The sequence below is a fragment of the Solea senegalensis genome, unplaced genomic scaffold (genome assembly GCF_019176455.1).
Source record: "Solea senegalensis isolate Sse05_10M unplaced genomic scaffold, IFAPA_SoseM_1 scf7180000017684, whole genome shotgun sequence".
NCBI classification, from domain to species: Eukaryota; Metazoa; Chordata; class Actinopteri; order Pleuronectiformes; family Soleidae; genus Solea; species Solea senegalensis.
In genome coordinates, this window is record NW_025322492.1 from 23,354 (window position 1) to 41,582 (window position 18,229).

The 18,229-nt window shown below is 43.6% G+C and overlaps 1 protein-coding gene across 1 annotated transcript in view; it reads right to left on the reverse strand.

Moving 5' to 3' along the window:
- Positions 1-2,893: 2,893 nt before the first annotated feature.
- LOC122764813 (probable E3 ubiquitin-protein ligase HECTD2) overlaps positions 2,894-18,229 on the reverse strand; it is a gene marked incomplete at its 5' end in the record, with an annotated part of 28,395 nt that continues 13,059 nt past the window's right edge. The window contains 3 exons of the mRNA XM_044018759.1: positions 2,894-3,237; positions 3,576-3,719; positions 14,666-14,781. Of these exons, the coding sequence (XP_043874694.1) occupies positions 3,117-3,237; positions 3,576-3,719; positions 14,666-14,781 (381 nt within the window). The remainder of the gene's footprint in view (positions 3,238-3,575; positions 3,720-14,665; positions 14,782-18,229) is intronic.

An 18,229-nucleotide genomic window follows, 5' to 3' on the forward strand; every position in this document is an offset into this window, starting at 1 on the left:
CAAACCCTTGAACCTGAGTTGTCCCTGGATTATATGCTCATGTCCAATCCTGTCTGTCTTCACCTCTGTCTACTGTCCATCGCTTTGTTCAGTTGGTCTTCCGAGCAGCAGCTGTCTCACTGTCTTGCTGCTCTCCAGGTTGTCTTCCACTCGTCCTCTGCTCTCACTACACGTTACTGTATCATCTGCAGACAACATAGTCCTCAGAGACTCCTGACCTGTCCTCACCTGTCAATCATCTCAGAGCTGGTGCATAGTTTAAATGTAAAGACGTGTCTCTGGTCAGGATTTGAGAGACAGATATAGAATACATTGTGTCCATTTCAGCTCGGAACACAAGAACCAGAACAAGTTGCTGCAGAACAGCTGAAGAATGTTCATATTTAGTCATTATTATCATTTTGTGATCATTTATAATTTAACTATGTTAACATTTAGTTGCGTGGAAATTATTATTAATGATTAAACCAAACTAACCACACGTTTAAAATACTTAGTTTTTATTCTCATACTTAAATAATCCCTGAGGGAATTTCTGTCTCTGCATTTAATCTGTCCTCTATGAACCTTCCTAGAATAAGGAGCAGCGAGCAGCTACTGAGCAGCACCGGGGCCCGGGGAGCAATGGAGGTTGGGTACCTTGCTCAGCGTTAGCCAAGACCCCAGCAGCCCTTGGACTGGAACCGGCAAATTCCCTTTCCACTTGTCCATGGCTTCACCAAAAAATACACACTATTGTACTTTTCTGCAGCATATAACACAACTCAAATACACACAGTGTATAAAGTTCATACCCCAGCATCACAACACTTTAGCGTCAGGGACGCTGGAGCTAAACCCGTCCTGGACAGGTCAGCAGTCCCCACACACACACACACACACACACACAGCTCAGGTGGAACAGTTTGGACATGAAGACGTGAGTGAAGGTGGAGATGGTTTGGTCACATGCAGAGAACGGACAGTCAGACACAAAGATCACAGAGAAGAGGACACAAGAGAGAGGATGAGAGGACACAAGAGAGAGAGGACAAGAAGACACAAGAGAGAGAGGACAAGAGGACAAGGGAGAGGACGAGATGGAGGCAGATGATCCACAGAGAAGTCACATTTACTAACTCTGGTTATTTCTTCTTTCTTCTTTAGCCCAACCAGTTCCTCTGAGATAAGGGTCTGCCTTACCGGGACCAGGTTTTGCTCCCATCAACTAAGTCAACAACTATGCAGGTGATTAAGCAGGTAAGTTCGGGAACCTGGTGAGGGTGTCACCGCAAAGCCTCCCCAACAAGGAGGAAACCTCAGGGCAACACCTGAGGTACGTCCAGAGTTGGACAATGGACGGACGGACGGTTGGATGGTGTAGAACCAGAATTCCTTCTACGTGTCTAAGCCAAGCAGGGTAAGCCAAACTGCAGCCACAGCGCCCTGTACAGGTCGTCGTGGTGATTATTTCAAACAGGCTGATGCAACGATCGTTCAGACATGGACGCACAGTTCATCACTTTATGTCCGGAGACCAGACTCTGTGATCACAAACATCAGGTGAGTTCTTCTTCAGGGTCCAAGACCCACGGGCAGTGGTTCTGCAGAAAATGAGCCATGGAGGGCAGCATTTATTGTAATAATAATTATTATTATTATTGATACCAGTGATTATTATTATTACCATTATTATAATAATAATAATACTTATTATTGTTGATACCAGTATTGTCATTATTATTACCATTATTATAATAATAATAATTATTATTATTATTATTGTTGTTGATACCAGTATTATCATTATTATTGCTATTATTATTATTATTACCATTATTATAATAATAATAATATTATTATTATTATTGTTGTTGATACCAGTATTATCATTATTATTGCTATTATTATTATTACCATTATTATCATTATTATTATTATTGCCATTATTATAATTATTATTATTATTGTTGATACCAGTATTATCATTATTATTGTTATTATGATTATTACCATTATTATAATAATAATAATTATTATTGTTGATACCAGTATTATTATTACCATTATTATTATAATAATTATTATTGTTATTATGATTTTTACCATTATAATAATAATAATAATAATTATTATTATTATTGTTGATACCAGTATTATCATTATTATTGTTATTATTATTATTACCATTATTATCATTATTGTTATTGCCATTATTATCAGTTTTACTGTGTGTTTGTTACTGTGTTACTGTGTGTGTGTTACTGTGTGTGTGTTTGTTACTGTGTTACTGTGTGTGTGTTTGTTACTGTGTTACTGTGTGTGTGTTTGTTACTGTGTGTGTTACTGTGTGTGTGTTACTGTAAGTTACTGTGTGTGTTTTGTTACTGTGTGTTACTGTGTGTGTGTTTGTGTGTGTGTTTGTTACTGTGTTACTGTGTGTGTGTTTGTTACTGTGTTACTGTGTTTGTTACTGTGTTACTGTGTGTGTGTTACTGTGCGCTGTTTGTTACTGTGTTACTGTGTGTGTGGTGTTACTGTGTGCTGCTTGTTACTGTGTTACTGTGTGTGTGTGTTTGTTACTGTGTTACTGTGTATGTGTTTGTTACTGTGTTACTGTGTGTGTTTGTTACTGTGTTACTGTGTGTGTGTTTGTTACTGTGTTACTGTGTGTGTGTTACTGTGCTGTTTGTTACTGTGTTACTGTGCGTTTGTTACTGTGTTACTGTGTGTGTGTTTGTTACTGTGTTACTGTGTTACTGTGTGTGTGTTTGTTACTGTGTTACTGTGTGTGTGTTACTGTGTTACTGTGTGCGTGTGTTGTTACTGTGTTACTGTGTGTGTGTTACTGTGTTACTGTGTGCGTGTTTGTTACTGTGTTACTGTGTGTGAATAAAAACATGAAAACACAGAATGATGACTCATCACTTTACTGCTCAACGATAAACAAACAAACACAGTTGTGTTTGTAAACACTACATTACAACGTTTCTGCTGCAGCAAAACAAACACACAGCAACGTCCAAAACAACAACAGGTTTGAAACCTCTGACTGACCTTTGACCTCTGGCCACATATTTTATTCATTTTGTGGTTCAAAGACGTCTGATCATGTGCTCACTACACTAATGTGTGCGTCACTCCAGGCCGAAGCCCTCAGCGTTGTTGACAGCGATGGTGAGTTTGTGTTTGAGTTCTTTTCTGCTTCGATACGGAGGCAAACAGATCTGATTAAAACAGGTGTGAGAGACCGGCAACCTGAGAGAGAGGGAGGGAGAGAGGAGAGAGAAAGATAGTTTGAATTATTCACTTTTAAATGTTGTATAAAACAGTTCTGATTCAAAACTCTTTGGTTTATATAAAGACACACGGTGGTGCAGTGGGTAGAACTCCTGGGTTTGAGCCTCAGTTGGAACGAGGGCCTCTCTGCATGGTCACATGATCCCCCCGTGCCCGTGTGGGTTTTTCTCTGTGTGACCCCGCCTATCAGCGTATGACCCGCCCATCAGGGCGTGACCTTGCCTAGGCTTATGTCAGCTGGAGTGGAGGTGAAAGCCTATCAATCACGTGACTACAGTCCGTGTTTTACGACATACCAGTCGGTCGGAACGTCGATCTTAGAGATTTTGAAGTTGAGGTCAGACATTCCTCCCACAGGGACGCGGTCACTTCCTGTCGCAAAGTGAAGGAACTTCTTCTGCATCTCCAGAGGGAACGAGAGGACGACATCCCAGAAACAGCTGAGGGAGGGAGGGAGGGAGAGAGAGAGAAATTTTGATTTTTAAGTCTCCTTTATTTATATCCTTATATGTTATCCTTTACATTTTTGGCTCTGGAGGAGAAAAAAACAGAGGAAGAAATTCAACAAACATAAAAATAATCAACGAAAACTAAATCATCATCTTTCACAGAACATAAAACTCCCTTCTCTCCCCACATTTGCAAAAAATCCACCAAATTATTTGTTAATGGATAAAAAGTTCAGTTTTCAGTCTGGTCTTCAGCATCCACGTCCACACTGTTCTCCACTCTATTCTTTCTGCTTAAATAAACGTCCATCTTTGATTGGCCGATTAAAAAGTTAAATAACTGACAGTGAGTTTTCTTTTCCTGTCATATTTGTAACCGAGAATAAAAACAGAAAGTGAGAAAATGTTTCAAGCCTCCACTGTAGGTCTCCAGCTTTCTTAGTTAGCGGTGGCTTATACAAAGCCTTCCACTCAGGCTTCTGAGCTGTTGTGAGGGACAGGTGAGTCCTCCAAGGCTTGCTCTGCAGTAGTGCTTTTAAAACCAAGTAATACATCGTCCTCCCCGTCATGTTCCACAAACCATAATCACTTTCAAAAACAGGAGTGATGTTCATGTTGGGGAAAGAGTCAGTGGGATCAGGCTGAGCTGAGCCGTCACAATAGTTCGTTAAAAGACTCAGTTCAGAGTCAGTCAGCTGCTGTTTCCAGTCTTTCAGCAGGAGACCACTCACTCAGACTGACCTGGTCCCCAGACACTGGGCCAGAGCAGCACCATTATCCAGGCGAGGTCCGCACACCTGAACCACGCGGCCCAGAGTCAGGACCCTGGCACCGTGGCCCCCCTCCTCTTTGGGGAGAAGGAGGACGCTCTGGGGGACCCAGTGCAAACGGTCCCAGAAGAAGTCCACCATAGCGGCCTGCACCCTGGACAGCAGCCTCTCTGGCGGGTCCAGACACATCAGCCGGTGCCACAGCATGGAGGACACAAGGTTATTAATAATGAGGACTCGACCTTTGAAGGACATCCTGGGTAAAATCCATCTCCACCTCTTAAGACGACCTTCAACCTGTTCAATAAATAGGTCCCAGTTCTGGGAGGTGGAGGCTGCATCTCCAAGATGGACACCAAGATACTTAAGTCCTCCCCTTCTCCACACTAAGCCCCCCGGTAGAACCAACTTCTTCTTTAGCCCCTCCCCCACTGCCACAGCTTCACTTTTCTCCCAGTTAATTCTCGCAGAGGAGAGTTTCCCGAAGTCAGCAGCAGTTTGGGTGAGAAATCAGACCAAACTCTGAGCCTAATGAACTAGAGAGGTCCAAAATGTCCCGAATTAAAGTAATGTTGTCAGATATCAACCTGCCGGGAACACATTAGGTCTGGTCCACATGAATGACCTGGTCCATCACCTTCCTGAGTCTCATGGCCAGCACCTTAGAGAGCAGTTTATAGTCGGTACACAGCAGAGACACAGGACGCCAGTTCTTAAGCTCCTGCAGGTCTCCTTTCTTTGGGAGGAGGGTGAGGACAGCCCTCCTGCAGCTCAGGAGCAGCCGTCCCTTGTTCAGACTGTCCTGCAGGACACACAGGAGATCGTTCCCCATGACCGTCCAGAAGGCTCTATAAAACTCCACAGGGAGACCGTCTATGCCGGGAGCCTTCCCGCTCTGCAGAGTCTGTAGTGCCTCCTGTAGCTCCTGGGCGGAAAGTTGTGCCTTGAGACCCTCTCTTTGGTCTTTGGTCACTTGTGGCAGCCCTTCGAGGAATGACAGTGCCACCTCTGGTTCCTTCCTAAGCTCTGCTATGTACAGATCATGATAGAAACCTGTAGCACACTGCCGAATGTCTGCGTCCTCCTGCAGTAGTAGTCCACTGTCAGACCTCAGCGAGTGCATGAGTCTCTTCTGTCCACTCTTCCGCTCCAGCCCAAAGAAAAAATGGGAAGGAGCATCCATCTCAGCAATGTTCTGGAAGCGTAACCGAACCAGAGCACCATGGGCGTGAAAACCCAACAGGTGACAGAGCTGAGCGTTTGAGTTTGAGAACTTCAATATGTTCTCGATCTCCTGTGGAGTCTGCTCAGTTTTGCAGTTCCACCACTTCTCTCTCCAGATCTCTCATAGACCTGGTCATGTCTCTAGTGACACTGAGAGTGTACTGCAAGCAAAGCTGTTTGATCTGAACCTTTCCCACGTCCTGCTGCAGAGAACTGTACTCGGACTTAGTCCGACCAAAAATATCTGAGTGACTCTTTAAAACCATTATTGGTCAACAGTGTGGTGTTAAAGTGCCAGTACGCACTTCTACATTTCACATTCTTCATAAAAACCACACACTGCACCAGGGAGTGATCGGAGAACCCGACAGGGCTGATCACACTGCTCTTAAAAACATTCAAAATGATCGTAACAATAAAACCTATCAAGTCTTGCTAAAGACAGTGTGTTACCTCTAGAGTGAAGCCAGGTGTACTGACGCTGGCTCCTGTGGAAACATCTCCACACGTCACACAACTCAAAGGTTTCCATCATTTTGCTGATGGCGTTTTTTGAAGCAGTGTGAGGTTCCCCGTGGTTCCTGTCTAAGACAGGGTTCTCTGTGCAGTTAAAAACAAGAACTCCTCACTGCAACACTTGTGAAGTGTTTGGTTCAGTGTGTCTATGAAAACCAGTCTCTCCAGAGCAATAACTGGAGCATATACATTTATAAAAACCAGTTTCATCTTCTCAAACTCAGCAGTCACTTTTAAAAGTCGGCCTGGAACGACCTCGTCTACAGTGAAGTTAAAAGAAGAGAATCCCGACTGTCCCTGTGACTTAAAACCAGTTCCCCATTCCACTCCCTTCTCCAGTCACACTCATTGTCAGAGGTGCTGTGTGTCTCCTGAATAAAAGTGACATTCAGTTGTTTGGTTTGGATCAAATTAAAAAGTGCAGCTCTCTTTGTGTCCTGACGAGCACCGTTAATGTTTAAAGATTAAAAAAGAGCTGCAAATAAACAAACACACTCATCCATTCATCTCCTTCTCTAGCTGGAGTCCAACTTTTGTTAAAAATGTCTTCAGCCGAAAGATCTTTGTTTCAATAAAAGCAGGATGACCGAGGTCTCCTTTGTCCTTCATCAGAGACCTCACTGACTGACTGAAGAGACGCAGATCAGGGAAGAACTCCTCAATGTTCACTCCCTTGTCTTCTTTTGTGTCAGCTAAAAACTGTCTGATACGAGAGGAGGAGGAATCACTGTGTATCTCCCAGTGTGTCCTCCTGTGTGTCCTCCAATGTGTCTTCCTGTGTGTCCTCCAATGTGTCACCCAGTGTGTCTTCCTGTGTGTCTTCCTGTGTGTGTGTGTCCTCCAATGTGTCTTCCTGTGTCCTCCAATGTGTCACCCAGTGTGTCCTCCAATGTGTCACCCAGTGTGTCTTCCTGTGTGTCCTCTAATGTGTCTTCCTGTGTGTCTTCCTGTGTGTCCTCCAGTGTGTCCTCCAGTGTGTCACCCAGTGTGTCTTCCTGTGTGTCCTCCAATGTGTCACCCAGTGTGTCTTCCAGTGTGTCTTCCTGTGTGTCAACCAATGTGTCTTCCTGTGTGTTGTCCTCTGACCCCTCAGAGGACACCTCTCTTTTGACATTTTCTTATTTTTCGTGGTGGTTACTTTAGTTTCAGTGTTTTTCCATTTGATTGAACATTTGATAATTTCACCTATTGAATCATCAATAATATCATCATTGTGGTCCAGATCAGCCTCTGCCACTCTGGTCACTGTCTGTCCTCTGACTGTAGAGGACTCAGTCTGGACACTGTCCATCAGAGCTTTCCCCTGTCTGTGTGTGTGCTGCGTCACTCTGTGCCTCTGTGTGTGTATGTGCGGTGTGTATGTCTGTGGTGTGTGTGTGTGTGTCTGTGTGTGTGTGTGTCTGTGTGCTTGTGTGTGTCTGTGGTGTGTGTGTGTGTGTGTGTGTGGTGTGTGTGTCTGTGGTGTTTGTGTGGTGTGTGTGTGTGTGTGTGTGTGTCTGTGTGTGTGTGTGTGTGGTGTGTGTGTGTGTGTGTGTGTGTGTGTGTGTGTGTCTGTGGTGTGTGTGTGTGTGTGTGTGTGTGTGTCTGTGTGTGTGTGTGTGTGTGTGTGTGTGTGTGTGTGTCTGTGGTGTGTGTGTGTGTCTCAGGTGTCTGTGGTGTTTGTGTCTGTGGTGTGTGAGAGAGAGAGAGAGACAGACAGAGAGAGAGAGAGAGACACAGAGAGAGAGAGACAGAGAGATTTTGTTTTTTTAAACTTCTTTATTTGTTCAAAAACATGAACAATAACAACAATTAGTTGTGTTCTGCACTTAAAACCATGGAGAAATAAAAGTAAACATACAAAAGAAAAGAAAAAGACTCCATTTAACTCAGACTGTTGCAGAAAGATAATTGTCCATCACTCACACAACACAACACGTCTTTTATTCTCCATATTTGTAAAAACTCTTCTGTGTTGTTTGTTGAGTTGAAGAAAACAAAGTCAGTCTTTATCCTGGTTTTTATCATTCTAATTTGCTGACAGTCAACATCAAGCGACTTTTCCACTTTGTTCCTCCTTGAAACATAAATTGCCAGTTTTGCTTGACCAATTAAAAAGTTCAGCAGTTGACATTTGGCCTTGTTTGTCCTCATGTATTTAAAACCTAAAATAAAAACACAAGAGGAGGGGGTCACGTGACGGCGGTGAGCTGAGCAGGCGCTTTTGGCTGAGCTCTGCGCCACTCAGTGCTAATTTTCCTATTATCCTGCCAACATCCTGGCGTTACATGTCATTTTTGACAGGCTATGTCCTTAGAAACATTTTGGCCTCAGTCCTTCGACAAAATGGGAAGAACCAGAGGAAATAAAGACAAGAAAGACGCCTCTCCTGAGCCCGGTGACGACATACAAGATGGCGGCCAGACCGAATTGGATACTGCAGACGGGCTCGACCCTGCCCTTGCTAAAGCTCTGAGCGTAATGACTTCCAACATTATTAAAGTTATCGATGACAAACTTAGCCCTCTGGCCGAGACTATCCACAAGCATGCTACGGAGCTCCTGGCCGCGGCTAGACGAAGCTGAGACCAGGCTACTGGGAGGTGAAAACTCCGCCGAAGTGCAAGAGCCGAGGTTGGTGGAGCTGGAGAAGAAGGTTCGTGCCCTAACGGCGAGTTTGGACATGGCTGAGAACTATAACAGGCGCCTAAACATTCGTGTCATCGGCCTGGCGGAGGATACGGAGACAGGGCAGCCGTTGGAGTTTTTCAAGTCATGGCTACCCCGCGTCCTTACGTTAACCACAAAGGCTGGCCGCATTAAGCTGGAGAGAGCCCACCGCCCCCTCGTGCTGAAACTGGACCCGAACCCCAGGTCGCTGCTGCTACGATTTCACGCGTTCAGAGACAAGCAGAGGGTGATGGAAGCGGCACGCCATGCGAGCCAGGATGATGGCATAATCTACAACGGATCCAGGATCTCCTTTTACAGCGATTTCTCCTCGACGCTGGTGAAGAAACGCAAGGCATACGATGCGATGAAACAGCGGCTGCAAGAGCGAGGAATGCCATATGCTATGCTGTTTCCGGCCACTCTACAGGTGATGCACGGAGGAGTTTAGTGGCATTCTTTTAGACCCTCTGTTGTCAATGCTTAATCACTCTTTTGAAAAAGAGATCCTGCCTCAATCCCTTAGGGAGGCCAACATTTCTCTTATTCTCAAAAAAGGAAAATGCCCGGATAGCTGTGCCTCATACAGGCCGATTCGACCGGGTCGAGTGGACGTATTTGTTCTATGCGCTGGAGGAATTTGGCCTAGGTGATAATTTTGTGAATTGGATCAGGGTTCTGTATAATGCTCCGATGGCTGCAGTTCTGACTAATGGCCTGAGATCCAACAACTTCCCCCTGCACCGCATAAATAGGCAGGGCGATCCCCTTAGCCCCCTGCTTTTTGATATTGCTATTGAGCCGCTGGCCCAGGCAGTAAGGCAGAACGTTTCAATTTCTGGTATCCTCGTGATAGGGAACACAAAATTACTTTATACGCGGATGACATTTTGATACATTTATCACAACCTCAAACTTCGGTTCCCTGCCTGATTAAGGTCATTTCGTCATTCAGCGTCTTTTCAGGATATAAAATTAATTTTGCGAAATCTGAGGCTATGCCCCTGGGATCGTTAACGTGTTTTCCAGATATGGCTGAGCCCTTCCCGTTCCGCTGGTCTCCTTGCCAGTTTCACTTACTTAGGAGTGCATGTTACACCCACTTTTGGTCAGATGTTTAAGTCAAACTTCCCACCCCTTTTGGATGCTATAAGGGCAGACTTAGACCACTGGGCCCCTCTCCCTCATTCTTGGCTAGGTAGGGTTGCTCTTATAAAAATGAATGTCCTGCCTAGGCTGCTATACCCACTGCAGATGATCCCTATTCTATTATCCAGCAAGGTTATAAAGGTGCTTGAGGGCTGGCTAAGCTCTTTCATTTGAAACAAAAGGAAGCCCCGTCTCAAGATGACGAAACTTCCAATGGCAGGTTGTGACGGAGGGTTAGATGTACCAAATCTCAGATTTTACCGACTGGCGTCACACCTGCGGGTTGTTGCAAGCTGACTCAACTGTGATCCAGCCTCAATTTGGCATGATATTGAATCCTCTCAGTTGGAGTGTCCTTTGTTGAATTTATCTACAATCAGAGCCTGGAGATCAATTCGCTATTTAGAAGGCCGGGCTCAGTTATCGTCTCCTCTCACTCCCATTCTTGATAACCTGGACTTCCTGCCAGGCTGTAGCGATCAGGGCTTTATGGTGTGGAGCACCCGAGGGCTGAAGAAACTAGGTGATCTATTCAATGGCCAGATTTTGTTATATTTTCAGCAGTTGCAACAGCAGTTTGGTTTATTTAATCGTGGTGATTTCTACGGATATTTGCAAATTAGAAACTTCATAGTTAAAGACACCACCTTAATGACTAATAACACCACTTCATGGGTGGAGAAGGCCCTGTCTTTACGGATTAATAAGAAATGCATTACTGTTTTTTACAAAGCTCTGAATTCTGTTTCTCCTCTTACCTCACAAACCACCAAGCAAGCTTGGGAGAGAGGCCTAGGGGTTGTTATATATGATGATGACTGGCAGGAGGTTTGGTCTCAGGCCATGAACATTTCTGTATGTAACCGTGCCAAATCCATACAATTTAGAATTGTACATCGCACACATATAACACCTGTTGTCAAAAACAAAATGGATGCTAATGTTTCCCCGCTTTGCTGGAAATGCAATTCTGAGACTGGTAGTTATATTCACTGTCTTTGGTCATGTGTTAAACTTCAAAAGTACTGGTCTAGTATCGTGAATGATCTGACTGCTATCTTTGGTGTCCCAATACGGATGGACCCTATGTGTTTGATACTTGGTCTTCTGGATTGTCGAATCACTGATAGTAAACACAGGAGACTTTTTAATATACTGACTTTTGCTGCTAGAAAGAACATCCTACTTTTCTGGATCAAGAATGTTGCGCCGACAAAAAAATCATGGCACAACATTGTCATGGACTGCGTTCCTAGTGAATATATCACTTGTATGATTCATTCTAAAATAGATGCTTTCTACAGGGTATGGGACCCTTACTTGCAGCATATTGGGCCCACGCTGTCATCCTCCTTGCTTCGTGGTTTTCCCAGGTCAGCCTAGCCGGTCTTGGTGACTTTGTTTTAAGTGTTCACTGTCTAACAAGCACCTTGTAGTCTTGCTGTGTGTATGTTTGGTATTGTTGTTTTCATTGATTTAGGTGACTAATTTACTTGTTACTTTTTCATAATATTTTTTTTTTTGATTGCTGTACCCACATGCCCTTTCTCTGTTGTCTTTTTCTCTCTCTGTTGTGTCTGAGCAGTTTTGTGTTAAGAGGAATAAAATGTAATAAAAATATTTTTCAAAAAAAAAAAAACACAAGAGGAAAAAGTCTCAGTGAATAAAGAGAACAAGTGAGACAGGAAGTGGAACAAAGGAGTTAATCTGACACAGTGCAGGAAACAGTGGAAGAGAGTTTCTCTCTGTGGACAGAAAGGACACGTGACTGTGACATTATGGTTGACGATGGAGATGAAGGCGTTCACTGCTACAGCAGCATGAAGAACCCTCCACTGTAAGTCTGCTGATTTTTTAGTCAACGGTGGTTTGTACAGTGAGCTCCACTCTGGCCTTAGATCCTCTTCGAGGGACAGGTGGTGTCTCCATGGAGTGTCCACTCTGTCTCTCAGTCTACTAGATGACCTTCCCTGTTACACTGCACAGACTGTAGTTGTTGGATTTGTTCATCTGCAGCAGAATGTTTACATCACACTTAAAAACAGGTGAGATGGTGAGTTCAGGGAAAGGGTCTGTAGAGTCCGGTTGTGTTTATCCATTGCAGTAGTCCGAGATCAGACAGAGTTCAGAATCAGTCAACCGCTGCCTCCAGTCCTTCAGCAGGAGACTGACCACCCTGACTGACCTGGTCTCGAGACGCTGGGCCAGACCGATTTCATTGTCCAACCGTGGGCCGCAAACCTCCGCCACTTGACCCAGAGTCAAGATTTTTGCCGCGCATAGTCTCTGTAGCAGGGATGGACCTACTACACCACAGAACCGTGTTCCCAGAGTCACCGGTTCCTTTAAAAGCCAGAACAGAGAGTTAGCTCCTCCTCCTGCTCGCCTCTCTTTGTTGACGAGTCCCCACACTTTAAAAAGTCCTTTATAAAAGGTGGGGAAGTTGTTCAGCTTAAAATCCCGTAGATCCATTAAAAACAAGGACTCAGCCAGGCCTAGTCCACTGCACCGCTCCAGTAGGGTGCGAGCCACCGGTCTCCAGACTAAGTCCGTGGGTCCTGTTAAAAACCGCTGGATGTGAACCCCAAGGTGAACCCCGAGGTATTTAAAACCTCCTCTCTTCCATGTTAGTCCTCCCGGCAAAAGCAGCTCCCTCTCAGGTCCATCTCCAATTGCCAAGGCCTCGCACTTCTACCAGTTGACCTTAGCAGAGGAGATTTTCCGGAAGTCATGAGCTGTTTTGCTCAGAACCTCAATGTCCTGTTGGTTATTTATAAAAACAATGACATCATCGGCATAAGCGGAGAGTTTAAAACAATGATCACAACCAGGGAAATAAAAACCAGACAAGCGAGATCTCAGTTACTGTAAAAAAGGTTCTAAAGCCAGAGAGTAGAGCATGCCTGACAGGGAGCAGCCCTGTCTGACACCTCTGTGAACCTTAAAAGGAGCTCCCAAACCACCGTTAACCTTCAGCACACTCTCAATGTCATTGTACAAGACCCTGATCTTAGCTATGAAACCTGAGCTGAAGCCAAAAGCCTGCAGCGTCTACCACAGGTAAAGGTGTTCAACTATGTCAAAAGCTTTTTCTTGGTCTAGAGAAATCAGACCAAGCTTTGAGCCTAATGAACCAGAGAGGTCCAGAACATCCCGAATTAAGGTGATATTATCAGATATCAACCTGCCGGGCACACAGTAGGTCTGGTCTACGTGAATGACCTGGTCCATCGCTCTCCGGAGCCTCGTTGCCAGGACTTTTGAGAGCAGTTTGTAGTCGGCGCACAGTAGTGACACAGGACGCCAGTTCTTCACGTCCTGCAGGTCTCCTTTCTTTGGGAGGAGGGTGAAGACAGCCCTCCTGCAGCTCAGAGGCAGCCGTCCCTTGTCCAGGCTGTCCTGCAGGACACACAGTACGTCCTCCCCGATGATAGTCCAGAAAGTCTTATAGAATTCTGCAGGGAGACCGTCTATGCCGGCGGCCTTCCCGCTCTGTAGACTCTGCAGCGCTTCCTGTAGATCTAGTGCAGAGAGCTGTGCCTCCAGCTGCTCCTTGTCTCCTTCGAACACTTTGGGCAAGTCCTCTAGATTAGACAGCGCCACCTCTGGATCCTCCAGGAGCTCTGTCTTGTAGAGATCCTGGTAGAAGGAGGAGGTGCACTGTCAAATCTCCCCGTCCTCCTGCAGCAGTTACCCGTCAGCAGATCTCAGAGAGTGCATCAGCCTCCTCTGTCCACTCCTACGCTCCAACCCAAAGAAAAAGTGGGACAGAGCGTCCATCCTGGCAACTTTGTTGAAGCGAGACCAAACGAGAGCACCTTCAGCGTGGACGCCCAGCAGGTCTGACAGAGCTGATTGTTTTTCTTTGAGAACTCTAAACTGTTCTCGATCTCCTGTGGAGTCTGCTGAACCCTGCAGCTCCACCACTTCTCTCTCCAGATCTTTCATAGACCTGGTCAAGTCTCTGGTGACATTGAGAGTGAACTGTAAGCAGAGCTGTTGGATTTGGACTTTTCCAACGTCCCACCACTGCTGTAAGGAGCTGTACTCGGACTTGGTTTTTCTAAAACCAAAAATACGAGAGTACATTTCTAAAACTGTTGTCTGAGAGAGAGAGAGACAGAGAGACAAAGAGAGAGAGAGAGAGAGAGAGAGAGAGAGAGAGTGATGAAGTGATTTGGACTAACATTTAAAAGCAGGTCATAGTTGTGGGAAATAACTGTTTTCTTCTTGTTTCCTGTAACGTTCTAGCTGTGAATGAAAGCTGGGGTGATTATGTGATAGGGAAAGGTCACCAGGAAAGGTCAACGTAAGGGTTGCACATAATGGCATCTGTTAGGGTAAACATTAGATAACATGTACTAGGGTCATACACATGAGGTATGGTGTCTGTTCTTGTTTTACTTTGATGTTTGTGTAGAAGTGTCCTTGGTGACAGTGTCTCTCCTCCATGCAGTAAAGACATGATTTACTCAACACTGATGACGCAAGAATTTCTTTCACATAGTTACAGTAAAATGCAGCGTCCTGACAGAGAACACCATGTGCTGCCACCTACAGTATGAGTGGACGTCTTGCTCTCAGGTGTGTGTCAGTGCCTCAGTTGAACAGGAAGTGATGTCATCTTACCGTACAGTGACGTCAGTCTTGTTGTAGCCTTCGTACTGAGCAGCTCTCTGCAGCGCACACATGTCCAACTCTGGGCTGCCACACACCAACATCTCCACCTCCTCTGGCCTCAGCAGCTGCAACACACACACACACACACAGACAGACACACACACACAGACAGACACACACACAGATTTACTTTAAAGGTCTTTAACCATATTATTACTTAAAATGTGCTTTTTAATTTTTTTTGAAGAACTTGCAAAGAGGGGACTTGAGTCTTGAGCGACGCCTACCTATCAAACAGGGGACCTCCCACTGCTACAGTGACACTGTCTGCAGCCATTCTCACCTCGTGAGTGTCTGTTTAGTGCCAAGACTGTCTTTGATTCTTGTCTTTATAATGATGACTTAACTTTAATGTAATCAACATTTAAACCTTTCTCTGTGATAGAAATATTAAATAATCATGGCCACTGGAATTAGAAGTTCAAAGTAGAAGTAAGGAAAGAAATCTGTAAGCAAACAGTATGAGAAGAAAAAAATAACAGTTAAATATTGCACAGATAGTGTCGGGGGGGTGAATCTCTGTGTATGTGTGTGTATGTCTGTGAATCACCTATCTCCACCTCCTCTTCTTCACACTTGTGTTATAAAATTGACTTTAGCAGCGATGGCTTCTCCCTCTCCTTCTCCTGCTCTGTCCTGTGTTGTGTGCCACATGTTTAGTTACTCCTCTGCCTCCTTTAGTGATAAAAGTACTTGTAAAAAGTGTAGCTTTTGGGTCTTTGGGTTTTTAGATAACTGGCAAAACTTCTGGGGGAAACCTGGTCTCATGAGGAGAGACGGCGTCCATCCCACTTTGGATGGAGAAGCTCTCTTATCTAGCAGCTTAGGACATTTTATTAGAAACCCATGACAATCCAGAGTTGAGACCAGGACACAGAGTTGCAGTCTTTCATGCTTCTCTGTGCTTCTTTCCGAGCAGTCACCAAGTGAGGTGAACAGACAGAGACTGTCAGCGAGTTCAAATATCTTGGTGTGCTACTTGATCCAAATTGGAGTTTCAAGAAACATATCAAAAAGATGACAAAAACTATCAAATACAACTTGGCTAACTTCAGGCAGATTAGATCCTCCCTATCCACAGAGGCAGCAAAACTATTTCTGCATGCTCTTATTTTATCTCACATCTCTTATTGTATCACTTGTTGGGGGCAGGCTGGTCAAACAACAATCCGGCCCTTAGAATCCCTGTATAAACAGGCACTGAAAATATTTGACTCATGAATCATGCTCTTGGGTCCAGTGTTTTCTCAGACTTTACCTATTCAGAGTTCTCTGAGTTCTTATCTGAGTTAGTGCTTAAAACAGATCAAATCATAATTGTAGGGGATTTCAACATCCATGTAGATGTTGACCGTGATAGTCTTAGCTGAGCATTTAACTCGCTGTTGGAATCAATAGGTTTTATTCAACACGTTAATAAACCAACTCATTGCCTTAATCACACCCTCGACCTTGTTTTAACTTATGGTATTGATATTGATAATTTAAACATAGTTCCTCAAAACCCTCTCCTTACTGATCATTATTTACTCACATTTAACTGTTCAATAATGAACTACAATAACATAAATAAGAAATACTGTCTGATAATAATATGAATACATTCAAAGAGACAGTGCAACCTTTATTTAACTCGGTGCCATATGTCAGTACATCTGAAGGTACCTTTTGTGATTTTACTCCCGCCCTCATAGATAACCTTGTTGATAGTACAGCAGCCTCACTGCGTACTACATTAGATCGTGTTGCCCCTCTGAAAAAGAAAGTGGTGAATCAGATGAGACGAGCACCATGGTTTAACTCCAATACTCGTGCTCTTAAACAGACGTTACGTAGATTAGAAAGAAAATGGCGTTCCAGTAACCTAGAGGAACTTCATATAGCCTGGAAAGATGGTTTTGTAGCTTACAAAAAAGCCCTACACAAAGCTAGAGTTGCCTATTATTCTTCTCTCTGTAGATATTTGAAAAAATGATTACGGGGTATATGAAATTTATCAACTATTTCTTCAGATGACATCAGCACCTTTTGCACATTGTACAGATCTCCTATTTTCCCCAGCCCCTTCATAACCCAAGATTTAAATCATCGTCTGCTTTTCCTGGTGGGAAGGAGTCATTCCTCCATATTGGGCTGAAGACAGAGAGAGAGGACGTTTCTCTAAGATATTTTTTAACTTGATGCCACACTACAATCATGTTTTTCACAATAGGATTTTTTGTAGTCTTTTTAAGGATTTTAGTGCTTGCTGAATACAGGTATGTAGGGAGGGGCAGACTTAGCTGGAGTTCCTCCATTTCTGTCAGTTGTGCTGCCCAATAGTACCAGAGTGGGTTGGGACATTTCAGTCCCCCTCTGTCAAAAGGTAAGTACAGTAGTGATAGTCGTGTTCGGGGACGTTTTTTATTATTCCACAAAAATCTGATAAACAATCTTTTTAGTTGAGTGAACAGGTTACTTGGAGGAGGAAGTGGAAGATTTTGAAACAGATACAACAGTTTAGGCAGTATAATCATTTTAAGGATATTTATTTTACCTATTAGTGATATTGGTATATGTGTTTTTGAAATCTCTTGCATTAATGGTTCATAATTACATGCTATAATATGTTTAAGTTTTGGGACAATTTTGATACCCAAGTATGTGAAGCAATCCACAATTTTAAACTGAGAAGCTATATTAGGAGGGTTTTTACTTTCTAGTTGGTTTAGAAACATAATTGATGATTTGGATTTGTTTAATTTATATCCTGAGATTTTTCCAAATATATTGATGAGTTCTAATAATTCAGGAATGGATGTTTCTATCTTTTTCAGAAAAATTATTATGTCATCCGCAAATAGAGCTAGACGGTGCTCCTGTTGCCCAACTAATATGCCTGTTATGTTTTGGTGTATTCGTATAGCTATTGCCAGTGGTTCTATAGACATTATAAACAGCAAAGGAGATAAGGGATCTCCTTGCCTACATCCTCTTTGTATTTTAAAAGATCTGGATATATTACGATTAGTTATGATTTCAGCATATGGTTCTGTATAAAGTAGTTTTATCCACTTGTTAAAATTTTCCCCAAAACCAAAACGTGTAAGGATCTCAAATAAATAGGACCATTCCACTCTGTCAAATGACAGTAATGCTGTATCTGCTGCCCCCTTTTCTTCAAACAATATATTTAGTATTCTCCTAACATTATAGAAGCCTTGCCTATTTTTTACAAAGCCATTTTGATCTTTGTCAATAATATTTGGAATAATTTTCTCAAGTCTCCTGGCTATTATCTTACTCAAAATTTTTAAATCCACATTTAAAAGACTGATTGGCCTAGAATTTTCACAATTGTTATTTGGTTTGCCAGGTTTTGGCAACAAAGTGATTAGAGCTCCTCTTAAGGATATTGGGAGAATTCCATTTCGAAAAGATTCCATGAACATTTCTAATAGTGGTGGCATAAGTCTATGTTTAAACATTTTATAAATTTCAATAGGTATCCCATCTGGCCCTGGGGTTTTCCCT